General features: G+C 40.5%; 2 protein-coding genes and 3 long non-coding RNA genes across 5 annotated transcripts; 3 read left to right on the top strand and 2 right to left on the bottom strand.

Moving 5' to 3' along the window:
• Positions 1-4924: 4924 nt before the first annotated feature.
• LOC133711509 (zinc finger protein 4-like) lies at positions 4925-5839 on the bottom strand. The gene has a single exon (XM_062137619.1). The coding sequence runs from the start codon at positions 5837-5839 to the stop codon at positions 4925-4927; it is 915 nt and encodes a 304-aa protein (XP_061993603.1).
• Positions 5840-7156: 1317 nt separating this feature from the next.
• Positions 7157-10683, bottom strand: LOC133708234 (uncharacterized). Its single transcript, XR_009845679.1, has 2 exons — positions 9949-10683; positions 7157-7758 (listed from the first exon to the last, which is right to left on the bottom strand). It is a non-coding gene; the product is annotated as an uncharacterized LOC133708234 (long non-coding RNA).
• A 739-nt stretch (positions 10684-11422) lies between these two features.
• On the top strand, positions 11423-11893 carry LOC133711508 (uncharacterized). The gene has a single exon (XM_062137618.1). The coding sequence runs from the start codon at positions 11423-11425 to the stop codon at positions 11891-11893; it is 471 nt and encodes a 156-aa protein (XP_061993602.1).
• Positions 11894-11912: 19 nt separating this feature from the next.
• Positions 11913-14547, top strand: LOC133712390 (uncharacterized). The gene is made up of 3 exons (XR_009847360.1): positions 11913-12613; positions 12695-12984; positions 13538-14547. It is a non-coding gene; the product is annotated as an uncharacterized LOC133712390 (long non-coding RNA).
• A 3621-nt stretch (positions 14548-18168) lies between these two features.
• LOC133712391 (uncharacterized) lies at positions 18169-21904 on the top strand. The gene is made up of 3 exons (XR_009847361.1): positions 18169-19970; positions 20052-20341; positions 20895-21904. It is a non-coding gene; the product is annotated as an uncharacterized LOC133712391 (long non-coding RNA).
• The last annotated feature ends 787 nt before the right edge of the window (positions 21905-22691 follow it).

Below are 22691 nucleotides of genomic sequence, written 5' to 3'. Positions count from 1 at the left end.
GGGCAAACTCAGAACCTCTTCAGCAGGAACTTTCTTTGACTTGGAGGGATTTTTGTTCTTCAATCCCAAAGGACGACCCCACTTCTTCTTTGTACCCAACTGATCACTGTACGTTAGCCCCGTTCTTGGGCTCTTTTGGCATCATCACTTCCATTGGAACAAGCATGCCTCCTAGATTTAGCCGTAAATTTAGTTGGGAACTCAGGCACTCTTACCTTCTTTGCCATTATCTCCTTTGCCAAGTCATTTGATTCACATTAAGCAGAAACTTTGGTTTCTTTGGAGAAGAGTACGGGGATGCAAGCCTGCTTCTCTTCAAATTCTTTGGTACATCTTCAAATGGGATCAGAGCAAGAGAGTCATCACCACTGGTGGAGCTGCTATCAGTTTCTGAGCTTCTGATGACAATCGGTTTCCGCGGCTTATTGCCATCAATAGAGCCAAATAGGTTTTGTGCTATAAAAGGCTAAATAGGTGTTTGATTGCCTTGAAATTTAAAATTCTCATTCACAACTGTGTTCTTTGCCAAACCCATGAACGACTTTGGAAGCTGCAGCCTCTGCACCTCAAACGCTTCCACACTTTTGTTCGGTGATTTATGCAATGCTTGACAAACTCCCTGTGCATGGTAAATCAGATTGCACTTCCTACATTTTTCAATTAGATTTTCATAAAAGAAAGTGATCTTTTCAACAACCCCAATAGCTAACTTTAGGGTTTTCTTAGGAAAGAAAGGCTTGGAGATTTCGTGGCCAACATGGACTTGTATATTACCAGTTGAATCAAGCAGTTTTTGATCAATATCTTGATACGTACCAGCGATGGATGCAACATTCCTAATCGTTTTCTTATATATCTTCCAACGCTGGTGAATATTGCTTATGTGCATCCAGAAGTATAGGGTTTCCATCATCACATATTGGAGCATAGCAAGGTAGTCATAGGCCTGCAGCACAACAGGCCTTGTTACAGTACCATGGACCACCTTTGAGGACCTTGTTCCGGTCCTGGTGCAAGTCAAACTTGAAGACATATCGATCTGGGTTCCTGTCTTGCACCTTAAAACCACCATCAAGCACCCATATATGCGGGAAACGACATTGCAATTCAGGTTGAATCAAAGCAAAAACTATTTAACCCACATGAAAATGACACCCCTATAGAGACTTCGAGCGCAGACGAGAAAACTGACAACATATATGGTAGGCCATTCTAAAGATGAAGTTCAAGTTGATGATACACAAACTTTGGGATCGATGTCATGCAAGAAAGCACTCAAAGCATCAATAATACTACAAAACTTTTTGTTGTAATACAAAAGAACTAAATACTGTTTAGTCCTTGAGCTTTTGACCAAAAAACACTTCAGTCCCTGACCTTCTAATTTCACACGTTTAGTCCTTGTACTTCAAAATTTCGGACCAATAGGTCCTTTCTGTTACTCTCCGTCTAAAACCTCCGTTAAGTAGCTGACGTGGCAATTTTTCGACACCAAAGTGTCTATTATGCCCTCAGTTCTTTTTTTTTTATAATTTTTTTCTTTCTCTTTTTTATGTTCTTTTTTTTCTTTCTCCTTTTTATCTCTTCTTCTTCCTTCTTTCGCCATCACTAACACCACTGCTCCGCCGCCCAAAACCCAGCTCCCCAAAAACATGATCAAATCATGTCCCTCTGTCGCCGCAATTGTCACCAACCCACCCTCCATGCCTTCACCGCAATTGTCTATCATCAAAGCCACGAAAGATTGAATTGATTTCAACTCCGGCAACCCTTCCCTCAACATCTTCCTCTGCAGCATCCCTTACACCTCCGTCCCCATTCACCACTTGCATCAACACCTCCCATAAACAAAGAAAACATAGGCAAGCCATATAACTACACAAGTTCATCCCAACTCCGAATCACAGAGTTTTAGAAACAGAAAATCAAAGGCAAGTGATATACCCACCTCTAAATCAAATCCCCTATAATTCCTAATACCCAACTCTTCGAGATACTATTTTTTCTTCCCTCTCCAATCACCGATTTCTGAGCAAAATATAGAGGAGGAGGCTGAGGTTGACGACGAAGGCAGTGGAGGACAAGCTCGATGAAGAGATCGCAGCCCTAGATTCGGTGGATGACGACGTTGGGTTGGGGTGGGTTCCTCTTCTGCGACTCCGTTCTTTCAAGCTGGGTTCCTTTTTTGCGGCGCCATCACCGTCGCTCAGCCCTCTTCTACGGGCCCAATCGGATGATGCAGAGGAGGCAGTCTGAAGCTAAAGAATCGGTTTGCAGGATAGAGGTGTAGTAGTGGTGGGGCAACATGGAGCCGTCAGTTTTTTCGGCCATTGAGAAGGGTTTGCAAGTGTTGCGATCGAGGGAGGTCAGAGATGGAGATTGAAGAGATCTATGGGGATGGGTTAGGGGGTGTTGGATTTCGCGAGGATGGAGAGGAGAAGAAATAAACAGGAAAAGAACAAAAAAAAAAAAAGATTAAAAAAGAAAAATAATAATTATTATAAAAAAAGCGGGGTATAATCGACATTTTGACACGGATGGAATGCCACGTCAGCTACTTAACGGAGGTTTTAGACGAATAATGACAGAAATGACCTATTGGTCAAAAATTGAAGAGTATAAGGACTAAACGTGTGAAATTAGAAGGTCAGGGACTGAAGTGTTTTTTGGTCAAAAGCTCAAGGACTAAACAGTATTTAGTCCAATACAAAAAAGCAACACCAAGACTTTTTGGCTCATCGCCGCATTGTGAACAATTAAAGATGAAATTCAGCTAATATTTTTGAATAAGACAACAGGGCTAGAGAACGCGATCCACACATTGTAGTCTGTCTCATCTGCGCTGTCATATGTTCTCGTCCGGTTGTGCCTCAGATGCGGTCGAGCAGATGTTGGTTTTTTGTGCTTGTCCAAGGCTCAAAGGCTAGGGTCAGAGGTTTATGGTTTTCTTTTCTCTCAGTTGAAGGGGAAGGCTGCATCTAGGGTTGATCTATGATTGGTAGGAGGAATTGGAGTGGGGGCTGATTTAAGCCAAATTGGAGTAGGGTTGATCCACGGTGGTGGGTTTCAGCAAGCAGCAGAGCCACCTTGGGTTGGTGGTGGTTTAGAGGAGTGCTATGATCCAAGCCTGACCAGTTTGGTTTTTCAATCTAGATATAGGCAACACGGATTTGGGTTTAGGTTGGTGGGTGGTATTAGAATGTGGAGCATAACTTAGCTCCCAAGATGACCATTTTAGCCCCTAAAGTGGGCCCTATTGTCGGAGTTAATGTCCACTTTGGACGAAGCGAGTAAAATTGGACACAACTGATGAAATTAGAAAGTTTAGGAGTGTTACTTATTAAATTGAAAGAACAGGGACTAACATGACGTTGGACCCAAACCTCAAGGGGATGAACTAAATTGAGTCCAAATTTAAAACTTCTAAGGTGGACGTGGACATCAGGGCTGATGCTCTGATGGTGCTTGGAGTCGGCAGAAGTGTTGAAGTGTAGCCCAAGCCCAACCATTGGAGCCCAGGCCTAATTGAGATAAGCTCCAGCCCATAAAATATGGCAAAATTCTAACCCTAATCTAGACCAAAGCCCAGCCCAATGCCCAAGGGGAAACCCTAGGCTCAAAAGCCACCCACACCACGTAGCAATTTCGACTGCCAGACTAGCCAGCCAGCCACCTCCGCGTAGTCAACCACTAGCCAGTCGTCCTTCTTCGTCATCAACGCGGCACCAACCTCTACCGCAAAGGCGCCACCTATACCTCTCAGCCCCAGCAACGCTACTAGCCACCTCCAATCCAAGCAGAAGTCGTCTCTACCCCATAACACCACCATCAACCCTCGATCACCAGTCCCACCGTGTGACGCCGCTTTCAATCCATTCCACACCAGCCTCCTGGAGCCGACCACCGAACCTGATCCCTGCCGAATCTGGAATACTCAATCCATGTACATCACAACTACAAGTAGACAGAAAAGCACTGCTCCTGTCCAGGGCCAAACCATAACCACCATTAGAATTACACTTACCCCCAACAATGGCAGCATAAAAGATCGAGGAAGAAGAGCAGGCTTAGGCCTACAAAGTTCTCCATCAACAATAGCAGAGGAGAAGAAAGCGAGACTCTAGTCTGACGACGACGTTCCCAAACCCTAGCAGAGCTAGTTTTAATATTCATCGAATAAAAAAAGGTAAGGTTATTTAGGTAGACTCTTTTGATAGCCTCATAAAAATGGGTCACTGAAATATGAATGAGTTGATATTTCTCCTCATAAAGAATTAGTAAACATAAAAAAAACTTTCCAATAGAAAATCATAAAACAAAAATAAATTTTACTCGAGTATAAATTCTCTACAAGGATTCTTGTAATTATGCACGAGGTGAAGGTCTTATGTCCCTCTCAATGTAAGTTTTCAATTCTAATGCAATAAGTCAGGCATGGGGATGAGCCTCCTAGCTTGACTGGGTTCTAAACCCCTTCAAAAAAAAAAAAAAAAAAACCATCCTTAAAATTCTAATAATGATTGCCAACTTTAATAAGCAAATTTGAGTTTTGACAGCTATTAAGCATGATCGACCAAGTTTAGGAGAGATTTATTCAAATGAAACAGTGATTTTGCAGTAAATTAATGGTATGGTGATTAATGTGCAATCAAAACTGACACAAAACCTCATGCGCGCTCCATCAATTTGAAATCTCATTGTATGGTGATTAATTAAAGTCATCTCTATCATGCCAGCTGAAATCAAATTCCAAAGGAATGATCGATGAGGCCTGAATCAATTAACCTGACTACTAAATTAAGCACATTGACCTTTCTCTTATTGCATGTTTAAATTTAAATAGCCACACAGGAAGACAACTATTACAAGATCAATACCTGTATTCTGTATAACATAAAAAGAATAAAGAACAAATGGAATTAAATCAAAGCTTAAGCGTCAAATCGATGTCATCGTCACCATCCTGGTCATTCTTTCGGGGCCGCTCTACTCGAGACAGAAGATCAGTACTACCACTGAATGGTGGCAGTGGTGGCTTTTTGTTGTTGTTGTTGTTGATTGCGTTAAGATTCCAAGTACCACCGAAGTTGCGAACAGCACGAGTACTAGTACTACTCTCCTCCAATCTTGATGAAGCATTAAATGTTCGTACACCAAGCCCTAATTCGTTGGTGTTGATGTTATTCTGAGCACCCTGGAAGCTGAGCCTATGATCATTAATAGGGTGGTTCTGCAGGAGGCTTGAGGAAGCTGGCCTCGACCACCCTGCACCGCCACCTAGGCGGTCGTACCACGGGGTATAAGAAGGCTTATGAATCATGGAATCTAGCCTAACACCAAGAGACGTCGACCTAGATCCATAAAGTGAGTAGTGTGGAGAAAGAGTAGATGAAGAATATGGACTGAAATTGTAAGGATAGTATGACTGCCCCAATCCAAATCCACCACCCACATCCAATCCTTGGCTACGCCGTTTTGCAAGCTGGCGTTCCGGTTTGTGAGCGTTTTGGTGGCCTCCCAAGGCTTGGGAAGTAGAGAAGTTTCTGTTGCAGAAGTTGCACTTGAAAACCCTAGTATCTTCTTTTTCTTTCTTCTGTTGACCACGCGCGCCATTTAACTCCTCCGAGGCCTCCTCCTCCGGCGGATTAGCCTTGAAAAGTGCAAGTTCAACATTGGCTTCTGCCTCCTCCGCCACCACCTCTGACTTTTGTTGTTGTTTGGATTCGCCGGCGACGTTGATCTCCTTCATCTTCATAGTATTCTTCTTGTCCGAGGCGGCCGAGATGATGCTCGAGGCCTCGGAAGAATTAGCGCATACTTCTAATACTGGTTTCTCCATCCTAATTCACTGATCGAGATTAGAAAATTTGGGGTTTGATGAAAAGATCGGGGGAGATTAACTCCTTTTTATTGGGGGTTGAATTTAATGCATGATCGTTCAAATTTGGCAAGATATCTTGAATCATAATTTGGGATTTGATGTAGTGACTAAGTTTCCTGATTTTGTTTTTGCAAGTACACTGCGTTCGGCTAATTTCTATGTAACCTTCCATCCTGAAGCTTAATATGTGGTGGTAATTAATCACTGCATCGACTTTTTTAAGCAGTTTAAATCTCAATTTGAACACGGAACCAATTGGGCAATAATTTACGCCCCCAAGGAAAAATATAATTTTCAATCTCCTAGTTCTTACTAATAGTCAGTTAATCAATTTATGTTCTAAATAATTCAAAATTATGTATGACAAATTAACAATAAAATTTTCGTTTTAAAGCTATGTTTGCCGTTGGATGGTATCAATATATATGAGTTGTACGTCAGTTACTTTCTTTTGAAGATTTAAAAGAAAGTTTCATTACTAGCTAGGTTTTAAGACTTGATTGATGATTTGCTAGAGTTAATGTTGAATTACAAAATTAATCCCTGTAAAAAGTAAAAGGAAAGTCCATAGAAGAATGCCTCCATGCATGACTATTTAAATCGAAGGATACTAAGTTGGGTTGAATGTTACATGTAGAATTTGTTGCCACTTTGATTTATGTTCTTTAGGTAATGTCTTTTTTTTTGTTTTTCTTTTTACTACAACCATTGAAATAATTTCCTTTCTGAAATGTGTGTTCAAGGTACCGAAGTTGTGAATTCCTTTTTATTACAATCATGAGTTGGAATTATGCCATTGTGTACTTGGAGTGCAAGACTAAAGCTAATAAAGGGGAAACAATCGACGCACTACAAGAAAAAACATGTTTAACAACATGCAATTAGCGTTGTCAATCACTTTTGACAACGTTTGGCGCATGTTGTAGATGCCAGAGTCATTAAAAGTCCTCGAGTCCTTAACATCGCGCTTTGCATGTTGTCAAAAAGAGGTGAAGCACGTTGTTGTAATTATTCAACAATGAGCTCTGCACGTTGTCATAAATTTTCAACAACGTTTCAAGTGCATGTTGTAAGTTTTAACAACACTCTCAGCATGTTGTCTTTAGTTTTCGACAGCATACATGGTATGTTGTCATATTACATACGTTGTTACAACGTTTCAGCATATATTATTGCACCCAATTTGTTGGGCTATGCTTTCCTGTACCTCTATAAACATTCACCATTACTTAAACACATTCACATGCCAATATTAGTACACGTACACTAACCATGTATGAAAAATATACATTTCATTAGGAGTGCCACATTCTCTTATACATATGTTCTTTACAAAACATGCATGACAAAGTACTGGATTCTTTGTTCACCAGCATTGACAAAACATGCATGGTACTTCCTGACCTACATAAATTCTCTAGTAAAGCAAAATGTACCTGCTACTTCAACTACTAAGGAAGCATTTCAATGGAGCTTTTGGGCCATGCAAGAGTGCTTCCTATAGCTTCACCAAGTTGTTTGGCATCCATGGTTAATCTGTACACTTCCATAGTCTGATACTCATCAAACACCACATCAACCCAAACCTTCCAACAATTTCGTCCAAGAGGCACACAATGAACTTTTGTACTTGGATTTGTTGAAGAGATCATTCCTTCAGCTACCACTTCATCTTCTTCATAATTGTTCCAATTCAAAAGTGCACATCTGCTATTTTCAAGATCATTGCTTGGAGCATTGATTGGTCCACTTCCTCCTCTTCTTTTTCCCCTTCTTTTTCTGTTCTTCATCACCTCTTTTCCTCTTCTTTGTCTGTTCCTTTTCTCTATCAAATTGCAGCCATTGTTTCTCCATCTTGACAGAAACTGTACCTCAAACTAGAAGGCACGAAATCATATATAGCATAGGCACATTAGTCCTTCTGAACTTAGAACTTAGAACTTAGAACCACTACTACAGTACCACTCAATTGCTATTCCTTCTAATCTAATTAACACTTTGACAAGGACAAGTATTAACTACACAGATACAGAAGCACAAGTTACAGTCATCACAAATAATAATACATGCATTCTAATTGAAATAATCTGTAGAATAAGTTTCAGTGCAACAACCAAGATACATGAATCGATGGTAGTTTTTCTGTAAAACAAGGTACAAGAAGACTAATGAAAAGGAAATTATGTGGACATTATATGAATGATAAGAACTTTCTAAAGATTATCAAGGAAAAGGAAATTCAATAAATAGTTGTAAATTTCATTATGCAACATGATACCAGTGACTGAGAATGGCTGACTTATTGCATTCCTGTTCTGTAGAGTCTCTTAATGAAAAACTACACACAGCAGGAAAGCCAGAATAATGAAACATCATATATTTTTGAGGAGTAATAAAGATTTTGACAGCAATAAAAGACTTTATAAGCTGAGGAGTAGTCAAGAAGTAGCTATTTGTTTGTCTCATGGGGTTGGAATTTGGCCCAGAAAGGAAACCCCCCAATCCCTTTTAGACAAAAAGCATATAACTCAAGGATCAATATGTACAGAAGAATCCATTCAAGTAGTTTAATATCTACTTGGTTTTTAAAATGATAACTCAAGGAGATTAAATAAAAATTTATTTGATCACAAGGTTAAGGGTGTATAGATTCAGAGTATGCTTGCCCAAACACATAGAGATAAGAAGTTGGAAACAATGTGATCCAAACAAAGAACCAGGAGGGAAATGGTGAACAGAAAAAGACTTGGAAAAGAAACAATGAATTTACAGCAAGGGTTCTGAATCAATGCAATAGATGACAGACACATAGACACACAGTGCACGTTATAGGTTTGATAGCTTAAATCCTAGTTTGTTTTAGGAATCAGGAAACTAGCCTTGGTTTAGGGTATGAATTTTCCCTCGGTTATATTAGCGGATCAATCATACAAATTTGAGTCTTGGATGCTATCACTTTGGCAGTTTAGTAGGTGCCACTGATTTGAAGTTGTGACATTGCTGAAAACTATAATTAATTCCTTCTCTGGCAATGACCTCAGAAGCAATAAAACCAACTACTTTGTCTTTGTGGTGGCATAATCTGTTTTGATAATATAATTAATGTAGGGTTTGGTGTGTCTATGGCTTTCAGATCACATCCCCTGCTGCATTCTTTTCTCATGTCAATATTTAAAAAAAGTATGAAAATAGCACTTGCTAACCACCAAGGCTTTATGTTTCTGTTAACACTCAAACAACATTATAGTAATGTATATAGTGCCATCACTTTTTCAGACCAAAAAATTGGTAAAGAGGTCTATGGTTAGGTATAACGAATTAACTATTTCTGAAATCTACTAACCAAATAGCAGTGGAACATGTATGAGATACCCAGGTTCTCATCTTCTTTTTCTGAGATACCCACAAAATCCTACTAAGTACCTTATTTAGGATATGTTTTACAAATTCTCACAACTAATTCAAATATAAACCACTTTTGATCGACCTTAAGACATCATATAAGTGTTGTTCATACTAATTCTAAAATCAACACCACATTTGCTGAAAACAGTAGTGAGTAGTGACACAATTGTAGATCCCTATTTAGCAATGCTCTTACAACATATTTTACTTGGTGACCTTCCATGCTAGACATATTGTTCTCTTTTCTCACCATTTCTCAACAACCAAGAAACCAATAAACCCTTATACATTATGCAAATCTAATCCTCCCAAGAAGAAACACAAAACATATTTTATCACTGAGAAAGTCGCAATATTGGCTATAAATCATTACAATTTAGTGATACTATCGAATTTTTACATAAAACTCACTATCTAGCATGAATCATCTTTATTTTCAATGCACACCAAGTGTTCGACAAAATGCCAAATCAGGAAGAACAAGCAAAACATGAACAAGCGAATGAATAACAGTGTTTTGCATCTGCGAGACTAAAACCTGAGTTCATCAAACAATTTTCAAACAAGAACATGATGATTAGAATGAAATAGGAACCTAGCTAGATGATGAAATTAAAGGTGCGAAACGGTGGAACAGGTAATATGAAGAAAGAAAGAAGTACCTTCGTAGCCGTAACGCCGGAAATGCATTAGAGATTGACAACCGAGGTCGGCGGAGTCAGTGGCGCGGTCGACGGAGCCGAGGCAGAGGATGAACTAGTAAGGACGTAGCCGACGCTGGGCGGCGCTTGGGAGGTATGGGACTACGGGAGGGATTGGAGGAGCTCAGCCAAAGGCAAACTCGACCCTGCCGTCGGCTAAGCAGGACGTGCTCGACGGCGGCGACGCCGGACAAGCAGTCTTGCTCCATAGTGAAGTCGTCGATCCAATTGAGAGTGACGACGGAGGGAAGCGATCGTTTCGGGCGGTTTAGGGTTTGAGAATTGAGAGCTTCAGAGCTCAATTCTTCAAGCCCAGGATTTTATATGTTTTGGGTCTATGATGGATTTAGAGAGCTGATGCTTCTTTTTTTTACTGACTTTAGTCAACAGGCCCTTTTGTTTTTTTTTTTTTTTAATCTTTTATCTCAAAGTTTCGACCGCGTTAGCTGCACGTTGTTGTTTTGAAAATATTTAACAACATGCACTCCTACTTGTTGATACATTAATTGACAACAAGTAGACAACAACGTGCAAACTGAGTTATCGATAACGAAATTAACAACATGCAAATGACGCATGTAGTGGTAAATAATTTAATACAACACTCTTTCTGCGCATGTTGTAGAATATTAGAGATGACAACGAGCATTTACAGCATGTTGTAAATATGATGTTGTCATAGACTATTTTTCTTGTAGTGACGTTTTCTCATATTAGTTTCTTTCCTAGTTCAGCTCTTTATATTTGATATTTTCTTCTCTTTTTTTCTTTATTAGATAAGTAATAGCTGTAAGAGAATGACCTATGTAACTTGGGTGATTCTTCGCTCCCTATTCCGTCGGTCAGCTCCGGGAAATCCAATTGCGGCTTGACTCTCTCGACAAATGAGAAAATGTAGAAGGTATTACAACCAATGAAATTGAGAATTAACAATTATATAAGACACTCTGAGAAGATTCAATACAATGAATATCTACTGTTTCATTTAAGATAGAATTTTGTTAGGTCATGAGTAGGACGGTGAATGATGGCCAATGAATTATGTTGTATTGGGTCTGAGTCATGTTAAGAACTAAACGTGTCAAAAAAAAAAAAACGCTAAACGTGTCACAATAAATAAATGTATCCCCTTTTCAAAAAAAATAAAATAAAATAAAATAAATGTATCCAAAATCAAATTGAACACCAGTAATCGTGCCCAAAATGCGTGCCCAAAATGCATAGTTATACTCAAGATGTTTATTAAACAGACTGAGTGACTTGTGCGAACCGGCCATTTTTTTTTTTTAAATAAAGTTTGTGTCCAATTCAATTTGTTGATCCATCCAAGCCATATGAACAGGTTTTCCATTCCACCCAATGACCCAATTATATCATTTCAATAAAGAGATTGTGGGCTAAGTATCGACAGTCTCGAGATGAAGATTATAAAGAGATGTGTACGACTAATGCCCTTATGATCGCAGCAGTCGCTGAAGCTGAATCTTTTAATCAAACACGACGAGGGGGTTCTCGACCGGGGCATGCATCGAATGAGGAGCGATTTAGGGAATCAAGAGGCAAAAACATGATGGAAGATTACTTTGTTCAGCATCCAGTTTTCAGTGATGAGGAATTCCGGACACGCTACAGGATGAGTCACAATGTTTTCAACCGCATCTCCAGTGACCTTTGTCGCTATGTCACATACTTTGTCCAGAAATCAGATGCTGCTAAGAAAGTCGGACTACTTCCTGAGCAGAAGCTGACATGTTCCTTAAGAATGCTTGCTTACGGTGCTGGGGCAGACCAATGCGCTAAGTATTGTTGGATGGCGAAATCTACCTCTATCGAGGCTCTTAAACGATTTACAAGAGGAATCGTTAATCTATACTTGGCAGAATATGTAATACCCCGAAAAATCTAAATTATTTTTCCGAGGACATTTTAGAAATGATTTCGTGGTCATGGGAGAAAGTATGAAGCTTGGAGGAGTGGTGAAATTGGTTCGAACAATTTTTATTCGAAAACTGAACGTTTTAGGGGAGGTCAAAGGAGTTGACTTTTTATACGTTCATAATTGGGGAAAACTTCCTTCATGAAAGTTGTAGAGCTCGTCGATACGATCTCGTGCATATGTGGTATGCAAAAATCAGAGTTCGTATGAATTAGTTATGATTTTTTTGAAAAAGTTTCCAGTTTAGTATAAAGCTGCCATTTTTGGAAATTACCAAAAATAATTTCAGTTCCATTTCTGGAAACCGAACTCTCTCTCTCTTGCGCGCGTCCGAGCCCAGAAAAAACAGAGCAAAGCTCTCCGGCCGAGTTCTCCCTCCTCCGGCCACCAATCGACACCAGACCACCTCCCTTGCCTTCGCCTCGACGCCGCCTACCTGCTAGACGTGATCACTTCCACCGGAACGGCCTCAAATCCGGCAGTCGGAGCCGCAAACTTTGAAACAAAAATCGGTCAACGCCGGTTTTCTCCTAGCTCCGGCCACCAAAACTCACGATCCTTAGCTCCCTAAACTCGCCTCAACCTTCTGATCATCATTCTAGAAGGATCGCACCTGGAGTGATCGGATTCACGTTCGTCGGAGCTCGCCGGATTCTGGAAATTTTCCACCACCACCGAAGCTTTTGATAGGTACATCTCGAGTTGTAGTGCATCGTTTTGAGTGATTCTTGAACTGGTAAACTCACCTTGAGTTTCTTAACAACTCTCTAGAAGGAATCGAAGCCTGAAATTGAAGTTTTGACGTCGAAATCAAGCCTTGCCGGATTCTGCAAAATTCTGGAATTTTTCCGACCACCGAAGCTTTCGATCGGTATATCTCGAGCTACAGACCATATTTTTCTGTGATTCTTGAACCAGTGAGTTCTTCTTGAGTTTCTTAACAACTCTTCAGAAGGAATCGAAGCCTTAAATTGACGTTTTTACGTCGAATTGGAGCTCGCCGTTTTCTGCAGTTTCTCGCCGGTTTCTGGAAAATTCCGGCCACCTTCATACTGTTCAAGGTAATTTTCGACCCCTTCCGGTCATTTTCAGACTTCGTGCTAGTTATGAAAGTTGTCAAGCATGATGAGAGGAAGAAGAGCAGCCCGGCCCCGACACCATTGGTGGTGGTCGGCGGCGGCTCTGCCACTAACTCCGGCGGCCCTTTCCGGCCACCTCCGGGGATCAAAAATATGGTTTCTGTACATTTCCAGATTCTATATTTCAATACGATCATTTCGATATATTATACGCAATTTTTGGATATCGTATGATTAAGTTATGAATTTTTAAGTTTAGATCGATTTCGATCGTTAGATTTGTGATCTGTGAAGTTAGTACCGTCAGATGGACTTGTAGTTTTGATATGATGATCTTATGACAGTCCCAGTGGCTTTGTGTAGTCATGGGCGAAGATCCGACCGTTGGATCTTCGTATAAATGCAAAACAGTGATTAGGAAGGCGATCCGTGAGGATCCGACCGTTGGATCATCATTTAATTTCAATCCGACCGTTGGATTGTCGTTTGATTATGTTTTTGAGTTATTTGCTAAGTTAAGGTCATGTTTGATTAGGTGATCGACGGTTTGATTTGGCGGACGATTCTTGAAATTGTATTTTGAGCTGTTAAGAAGACGCAGCGGGAATTTAGAGGTGAGTAAACCTCACGTGGTTCATATTACGAACCGAATAAATTTAATTACCTTATTTTGTCGTAATTGCGTGAAAATATTTATGGAATAAATATTTGTTTTAAAATCATATGGACTTGATCAACTACGGTCCATGGGTAAGTAAAATGATTTTTTACTATACAAATGAATTTCTCGGTTTTATTGCATGTGAACTATAGTTGGTATTAGTGATTATCCCTGAGCGGATAATTACGTATATATATATTTACGTGATTATATATGAATGGTGTGACATTGAAGAGTGTGGAATTGGGATGATTAAATTATTATGAATTGACATGTGACTTACCATATTTATATGTGATGAACATGATTGATGAGTTCTTGTTAATATTCATGATTTACATTGGAGGATGTATAGAGTTAGAGAATGTAGGGTTCTGAGGATGAGGTGTCCGAAGTTCGACGGTTAAGGATAACCGGAGTGTTTGTGTGCTGAGGACGGGGATGTCCAAGGTGCGACGGTTTATTATTAACCGAAGTTGTGTGCTGAGGACGGGGATGTCCAAAGCGCGACTGTTTATTATTAACCGAAGTATATGGTGCTGAGGACGGGGATGTCCAAAGCGCGACGGTTATAGTGTTAACCGAAGTATTTTTGCCGTTGCTTGACCCTAGGCCAAGGTGTCAGAGGTAACGAGGCAGTTAGAGCTCTAACGTGTTATGGGATGGGACCAAAGTGGTGATAGTGTTGTGTGATAGGACCAAAGTGGTGATATTGAATTGGTTGACGTTTGCGTCGTGGATGTTGAGATTGTTGGTTGTGTTGTTGAGTTATAAGAATTGTAATTTAAAATCAACAGTTCTTTCTTGTTTACTCATACTGGCTGTAAAAAGCTTACCGGGTTTTGTGTTGTTGCAACTCCCGGTACACTATTCAAATTGTGTAGCGGGTAATCCTACAGGTCAGGTGAACCAGGACGGTGATCGGGCTGCTTAGAGTAGTGTTATGTGAATTACAGCATTATATTGTGAGGTTTGTTATGCTCATTTAGAGCTTTACGATTTTACTTTGTAAGAGTGAATTGTAATAATTAACTCGAGGTTTTCGAGTTTTGTGTTGAGTGGCGAGTGGTGTGTTTGTTTCTGAGAAAAAAAAAATTCAGAACGTTATTTGTATTAATTGTTTATTCATGTTTCGGATTTGAATTTATTATTCAAAATTCGGGGCGTGACAGTTTGGTATCAGAGCGTAAGGTACATATTTGGTGATAATCAGTACCTCCCGAGTGATGGCCCGTCTGCAGCGGATCCCCATCATATACTCTTCGGTACTGGTATAATCATTGGGTATGTCTTAGTATGGGGTCTAGACAACGTGTAAGTCCGTAGGACGGTAGAGTTGTCTACTAAGTTCGTATTAGAATAAGTTTAGTTTCCGCGAGTTGTGATCTTCGAGGAATAGGAACCTCTGGATTTAACTCTGATGAGTCGGTGAGGTAGAGGTCGAGTCTGATGTAGGGACATGATCTTTCTATGGAGACAATTGAGGATGAGGTGGAGGCATTAGAGGTTGAGTTGCCTAGTCTACCTGTAGTTGATGTGATGGATGTTATTCTTGGGTTGAAATGGTGAAAGAGATTGAGACCCTAGGAATAGTTGAAAAGAGAATTGATCTCACCAACTCAAGATGATAGGAGTGTGAGAGATTATGAGACAGAATTCTCAAGACTATATTGGTGTACGAGTGTAGTGATGTAATTTGGGAGATACTTATGTTACCTTTAATAAGGGTAGTATGTTAAGTGATCATGGCATAGGTTGACTTTGTAAGTGAAGTGGTGGAGTTTGTGTAGCTTCTTTGAGTTATAACCTTTGAGGAATGGGAACCTTTGGATTAAACTCTGGTGGAGTTATTGAGGATGGTTTCCACGAAAAACAGTATCCTTATGTGCATTGTAGTCGTTGGTTGTTGGGGTCATGGTGTTTGACCAATGCTTGTATCTAAAGTCGTTACGAGTATTTGACTAGTAGTTGTGATACTTTCCATTAGTTGGATATGCAGATGTTTTGAGTTGAAGAATACTTAGCAGTTATTGGTTGCTTAGTGATGGAATTGTGTTATAATGGAGCATTCATTCATGCTCAGTTGTTTGGTGTTTAGGATAGCTACTATATATTAGCTAAATGTCGGGGTGTGGTTTGAGGTCTGCGGATGGTATTGGAAATTATTGTGGAGTGCTGCTTCACTGACTATTGTTGAGTAGTAATGCATAATTCGTTGTTACTATGATGGATTTTGTGTATGGTTGACTTATGGAAAGATTGATATGACCTCGTGATAGGATTGACTGTGAAGAGACATTGTGTTGATGTATGAGCTTAGGTAATAACGTTGTTTTCAACTCTAGGAGTGCTAGGGTTGTATAACTAATTTATGAGGCCAGATACTGTTGTGAGGACAGATTATGGATTATGACGTGGTTAGTGTGAAGTGCTATAATCACAGAATTTTGACCACTAGATGTTGACTTACCACCAAATGAGCAGTGAGGTGATTCGTGGGTGAGATACTGAGTGTTGTACCAGTATCGATTAGTGGATGCTAAGATGGTACATATTGCTTGTTGAAGCAATTGATAGATGGAATGATCGAGATTTTTTTTAGAGTTGTAAGTGTAACTCTAAAGATGTGGGTTTTTCCTAACTAACTCAGGAAGTGTTTAGCTTTATTAATCCCTAATTCTAGCGACGAAATTATTGTGTTTGGTTTGACTCAGAGGATACTAGCTTGACCTCTGTGTGACTTAATTGATTGCTAGGTTTTGAGTGATTGTTTTTATTGCATCATTATGAAAGATGTGTGCAGCAGAGTTCTCGATGGTTTTGAAAAGAGTATTGAGTGACCAAGGTTCGATCCTTGGTGTTGTTGTTGGTTAAACAAAAAGAAAAGAAAACATGCACACAATCTTATTGATTTTATATTACAAAAAGGGAAACGAGGACTATTCTATACTAAGCCTAGTCAGCAGCTCCGGATGGGTTGAGGCTGAGCTCAAGAGAAACGTTTGAGCCACTGTGGTAACCGCCTGAGCCACCAGAATAGTAACCAAATGCGCTACCTTCCTCGGAAGTAGTCTTCAGGTTACCAAAGACGTCCTCGCCGTGCACGGGGAACAGAGGAAGAGTTTGAACCTCCTGGTGATCTCCTCCTCGTTGTTGTAGGGATGTTTGTCCTCCTGTTGTGCCAAAAGAGTTGTACTGGTATTAGTGTTGAAGTGTGAGGAAGATTATGAAACAAAATTTAAATCAAGAAATCCTTCATTACCAGTAGAATAGGTGGAACCAAAGTTGAGATCAATGGATCTACCATCATCAGTAGAACTAGTGGACCCAAAATTGATGTCGATGGATCCACCAGCACCAGTAGAACCAGTGGACCCAAAATTGAGATCGATGGATCCACCAGTACCAAGAGAACTAGTTCCCATGGGCACTGGAGCAGCCTGATTACACCTATTCATCTGCTTCTCTCGAGCCCTGACGTTCTGGAACCAAAAGTAAATGTTCTTACCCTCAACATGTCCATACTGGTTCAGCTGGAGGCAGATCTCGTGAATGTGCTCTGTAGATGGGCACTTAAATCCCTTGACGTAGTAAAGATCCTTGAGGATTCTTATTTGTTCTGGAGTAGGAATCCATCTGGTACGGCTTCGCCAGAAATCCATGTTGGCACTACTTCCAGCTGCTTGGGTGTTTCCTCCCTCCTCTGTTGGTTGCTGTTGTTGTGGTTCCATTTGTTGCGGGGTTTGGAGCTCCATTAGTTGCAGAGTTCGTGGCTCTTGGGTCATGAGGTGAGAGGATGTGAATATCGAGGAATACATGGTTTAGTGTTTGAGGGAGATTTTGTTAGAAGGATTGGAGTTGTTGAACTGGTGATTGGAGATCTGAGATTCTCAGAGGAAAGATGAAATCGAATCTTCAAATGGGAGAGAAGATCAGAAGAGAAGGATTGAAATTGATGAAGAAAGGATTTGAGTTTCGAGAGGAAGACTGCAGAGTTTGAGAGAGAATGGCTGGGGAAAATTTCTTTTCTTTGGTGTGAACAGTTTTTCTCCAGGATGCACCTATTTATAGAACGAGGTGAGCAGATCTCCACCGTTGGATGGACGATCTCTGAGATTCAATCTACGCGTTGGATTAAAGTCATCCGAAAACCCGGAAAAGTTGTTGGCGCGTGGAGAGCGTGTAAGGGGACAGGCCGAACCTCGAGACGCTGTGGCAGACAGCTTTAGCCGAAAGTGATTTGCTTTCCGTAAATCACGGAAGAGACGTGTCGTGGCACGTGGAGTGTACCGACAGTTTGTTGTTATTCTATCGCTTATGATAGAATAAATAAAAGAAGTTGCATGGATAGTAACGAGAGCAGCTGGTGCTCTAGTGGTTGAAGAGCAAGGCTCTTGTACAAGAGGTCAGAGGTTCGAACCTTGCCTCTCGTTTATTTTTATTATGTTCGCTTATGACATAATAAATATAACATTTGTACACATTATATTAAGCACAGCTTGTGCTCCAGTGGTTGGGGGAAAAAGGTTTCGTGCGGCAGGTTGAGGTTTCGAACCTTGCCTTCCCTGTTATTTTATTTATGTCGCTTATGACATAATAAATATAACACGTGAGCATATATTAATGAAGGCAGCTCTTGCTTCAGTGGTTGGGAGCAAAACCTTCGTGTTCGAGGTCGGGAGTTCGAACCTTACCTCTTACAAATATTTTTGGATCTCGTATATGCTTGATATACGGACGTATATACGGTATGTACGGTATACATACATATATATGGTCTGTACGGTATGCATACGTATATACAGTTGTACGATATGCATACGTATATACGGTCTGTACGGTATGCATACATATATACGGTATACCTACGGTATGTACAATTTCATACCGTAGCCGAGCTGGAAGTCGGTGGGCCGATTGGTAGGCCCAAATGTTAAGCCCAATTGTTCGGCCCGAATGGTAGGCCCAAATGTTAAACCCAAATTGGTTCGGGCCGGTTCGAAATGTGAATGGTTCGGTTTCTTCGGCCCAATTGGCCAGCCCTAATGCTTAGCCCAAGGATTGAGCAAGCCCAAGTCATCATCACTGGGTGACATGTTTTATTGGCGTGCTTTTGAGAATGATTTGTTTTGAGTGATGCATCTCTATTGTTGTGTAGAATAGTGCATGCTTAAGTTTTACTATAGAGATTTACCGTGATGCTAATGGAGTAGCGAAACGCTTTGTGGGAGTCTTTACTGTGCTTGTATGCCAGTACAGGGTGATGATCTATGTGAGGATCTATGAGATAATCTCTGTGAAGATCTAAGTGATGATCTCTGTGATGATCCACGTGATGATTTTGTGTAATTGATGTGGAGTGATGTTGAGCAGTTGTTTTGTGAATTTACATCGTGACGAAAGGATTTAGTGGCCATAGGAATGTATTTTTATACAAAGGGCTGTGGCTTTGTAGATTACTACAACTTTGGGAATGATGGAGATTCGATGGTTAGGTCAACCTTAATCAAGAGGAATTGACTTACGCTTAAATTTCGGGACGAAATTTCTTTAAGGAGGGTGGATTGTAATACCCCGAAAAATCTAAATTATTTTTCCGAGGACATTTTAGAAATGATTTCGTGGTCATGGGAGAAAGTATGAAGCTTGGAGGAGTGGTGAAATTGGTTCGAACAATTTTTATTCGAAAACTGAACGTTTTAGGGGAGGTCAAAGGAGTTGACTTTTTATACGTTCATAATTGGGGAAAACTTCCTTCATGAAAGTTGTAGAGCTCGTCGATACGATCTCGTGCATATGTGGTATGCAAAAATCAGAGTTCGTATGAATTAGTTATGATTTTTTTGAAAAAGTTTCCAGTTTAGTATAAAGCTGCCATTTTTGGAAATTACCAAAAATAATTTCAGTTCCATTTCTGGAAACCGAACTCTCTCTCTCTTGCGCGCGTCCGAGCCCAGAAAAAACAGAGCAAAGCTCTCCGGCCGAGTTCTCCCTCCTCCGGCCACCAATCGACACCAGACCACCTCCCTTGCCTTCGCCTCGACGCCGCCTACCTGCTAGACGTGATCACTTCCACCGGAACGGCCTCAAATCCGGCAGTCGGAGCCGCAAACTTTGAAACAAAAATCGGTCAACGCCGGTTTTCTCCTAGCTCCGGCCACCAAAACTCACGATCCTTAGCTCCCTAAACTCGCCTCAACCTTCTGATCATCATTCTAGAAGGATCGCACCTGGAGTGATCGGATTCACGTTCGTCGGAGCTCGCCGGATTCTGGAAATTTTCCACCACCACCGAAGCTTTTGATAGGTACATCTCGAGTTGTAGTGCATCGTTTTGAGTGATTCTTGAACTGGTAAACTCACCTTGAGTTTCTTAACAACTCTCTAGAAGGAATCGAAGCCTGAAATTGAAGTTTTGACGTCGAAATCAAGCCTTGCCGGATTCTGCAAAATTCTGGAATTTTTCCGACCACCGAAGCTTTCGATCGGTATATCTCGAGCTACAGACCATATTTTTCTGTGATTCTTGAACCAGTGAGTTCTTCTTGAGTTTCTTAACAACTCTTCAGAAGGAATCGAAGCCTTAAATTGACGTTTTTACGTCGAATTGGAGCTCGCCGTTTTCTGCAGTTTCTCGCCGGTTTCTGGAAAATTCCGGCCACCTTCATACTGTTCAAGGTAATTTTCGACCCCTTCCGGTCATTTTCAGACTTCGTGCTAGTTATGAAAGTTGTCAAGCATGATGAGAGGAAGAAGAGCAGCCCGGCCCCGACACCATTGGTGGTGGTCGGCGGCGGCTCTGCCACTAACTCCGGCGGCCCTTTCCGGCCACCTCCGGGGATCAAAAATATGGTTTCTGTACATTTCCAGATTCTATATTTCAATACGATCATTTCGATATATTATACGCAATTTTTGGATATCGTATGATTAAGTTATGAATTTTTAAGTTTAGATCGATTTCGATCGTTAGATTTGTGATCTGTGAAGTTAGTACCGTCAGATGGACTTGTAGTTTTGATATGATGATCTTATGACAGTCCCAGTGGCTTTGTGTAGTCATGGGCGAAGATCCGACCGTTGGATCTTCGTATAAATGCAAAACAGTGATTAGGAAGGCGATCCGTGAGGATCCGACCGTTGGATCATCATTTAATTTCAATCCGACCGTTGGATTGTCGTTTGATTATGTTTTTGAGTTATTTGCTAAGTTAAGGTCATGTTTGATTAGGTGATCGACGGTTTGATTTGGCGGACGATTCTTGAAATTGTATTTTGAGCTGTTAAGAAGACGCAGCGGGAATTTAGAGGTGAGTAAACCTCACGTGGTTCATATTACGAACCGAATAAATTTAATTACCTTATTTTGTCGTAATTGCGTGAAAATATTTATGGAATAAATATTTGTTTTAAAATCATATGGACTTGATCAACTACGGTCCATGGGTAAGTAAAATGATTTTTTACTATACAAATGAATTTCTCGGTTTTATTGCATGTGAACTATAGTTGGTATTAGTGATTATCCCTGAGCGGATAATTACGTATATATATATTTACGTGATTATATATGAATGGTGTGACATTGAAGAGTGTGGAATTGGGATGATTAAATTATTATGAATTGACATGTGACTTACCATATTTATATGTGATGAACATGATTGATGAGTTCTTGTTAATATTCATGATTTACATTGGAGGATGTATAGAGTTAGAGAATGTAGGGTTCTGAGGATGAGGTGTCCGAAGTTCGACGGTTAAGGATAACCGGAGTGTTTGTGTGCTGAGGACGGGGATGTCCAAGGTGCGACGGTTTATTATTAACCGAAGTTGTGTGCTGAGGACGGGGATGTCCAAAGCGCGACTGTTTATTATTAACCGAAGTATATGGTGCTGAGGACGGGGATGTCCAAAGCGCGACGGTTATAGTGTTAACCGAAGTATTTTTGCCGTTGCTTGACCCTAGGCCAAGGTGTCAGAGGTAACGAGGCAGTTAGAGCTCTAACGTGTTATGGGATGGGACCAAAGTGGTGATAGTGTTGTGTGATAGGACCAAAGTGGTGATATTGAATTGGTTGACGTTTGCGTCGTGGATGTTGAGATTGTTGGTTGTGTTGTTGAGTTATAAGAATTGTAATTTAAAATCAACAGTTCTTTCTTGTTTACTCATACTGGCTGTAAAAAGCTTACCGGGTTTTGTGTTGTTGCAACTCCCGGTACACTATTCAAATTGTGTAGCGGGTAATCCTACAGGTCAGGTGAACCAGGACGGTGATCGGGCTGCTTAGAGTAGTGTTATGTGAATTACAGCATTATATTGTGAGGTTTGTTATGCTCATTTAGAGCTTTACGATTTTACTTTGTAAGAGTGAATTGTAATAATTAACTCGAGGTTTTCGAGTTTTGTGTTGAGTGGCGAGTGGTGTGTTTGTTTCTGAGAAAAAAAAAATTCAGAACGTTATTTGTATTAATTGTTTATTCATGTTTCGGATTTGAATTTATTATTCAAAATTCGGGGCGTGACAGTTTGGTATCAGAGCGTAAGGTACATATTTGGTGATAATCAGTACCTCCCGAGTGATGGCCCGTCTGCAGCGGATCCCCATCATATACTCTTCGGTACTGGTATAATCATTGGGTATGTCTTAGTATGGGGTCTAGACAACGTGTAAGTCCGTAGGACGGTAGAGTTGTCTACTAAGTTCGTATTAGAATAAGTTTAGTTTCCGCGAGTTGTGATCTTCGAGGAATAGGAACCTCTGGATTTAACTCTGATGAGTCGGTGAGGTAGAGGTCGAGTCTGATGTAGGGACATGATCTTTCTATGGAGACAATTGAGGATGAGGTGGAGGCATTAGAGGTTGAGTTGCCTAGTCTACCTGTAGTTGATGTGATGGATGTTATTCTTGGGTTGAAATGGTGAAAGAGATTGAGACCCTAGGAATAGTTGAAAAGAGAATTGATCTCACCAACTCAAGATGATAGGAGTGTGAGAGATTATGAGACAGAATTCTCAAGACTATAT

The sequence above is a fragment of the Rosa rugosa genome, chromosome 5 (assembly GCF_958449725.1).
Source record: "Rosa rugosa chromosome 5, drRosRugo1.1, whole genome shotgun sequence".
Lineage (NCBI taxonomy): Eukaryota > Viridiplantae > Streptophyta > Magnoliopsida > Rosales > Rosaceae > Rosa > Rosa rugosa.
The sequence above is the reverse complement of the archived record's forward strand: the minus strand, read 5'-3'. Positions and strand labels throughout refer to the sequence as shown.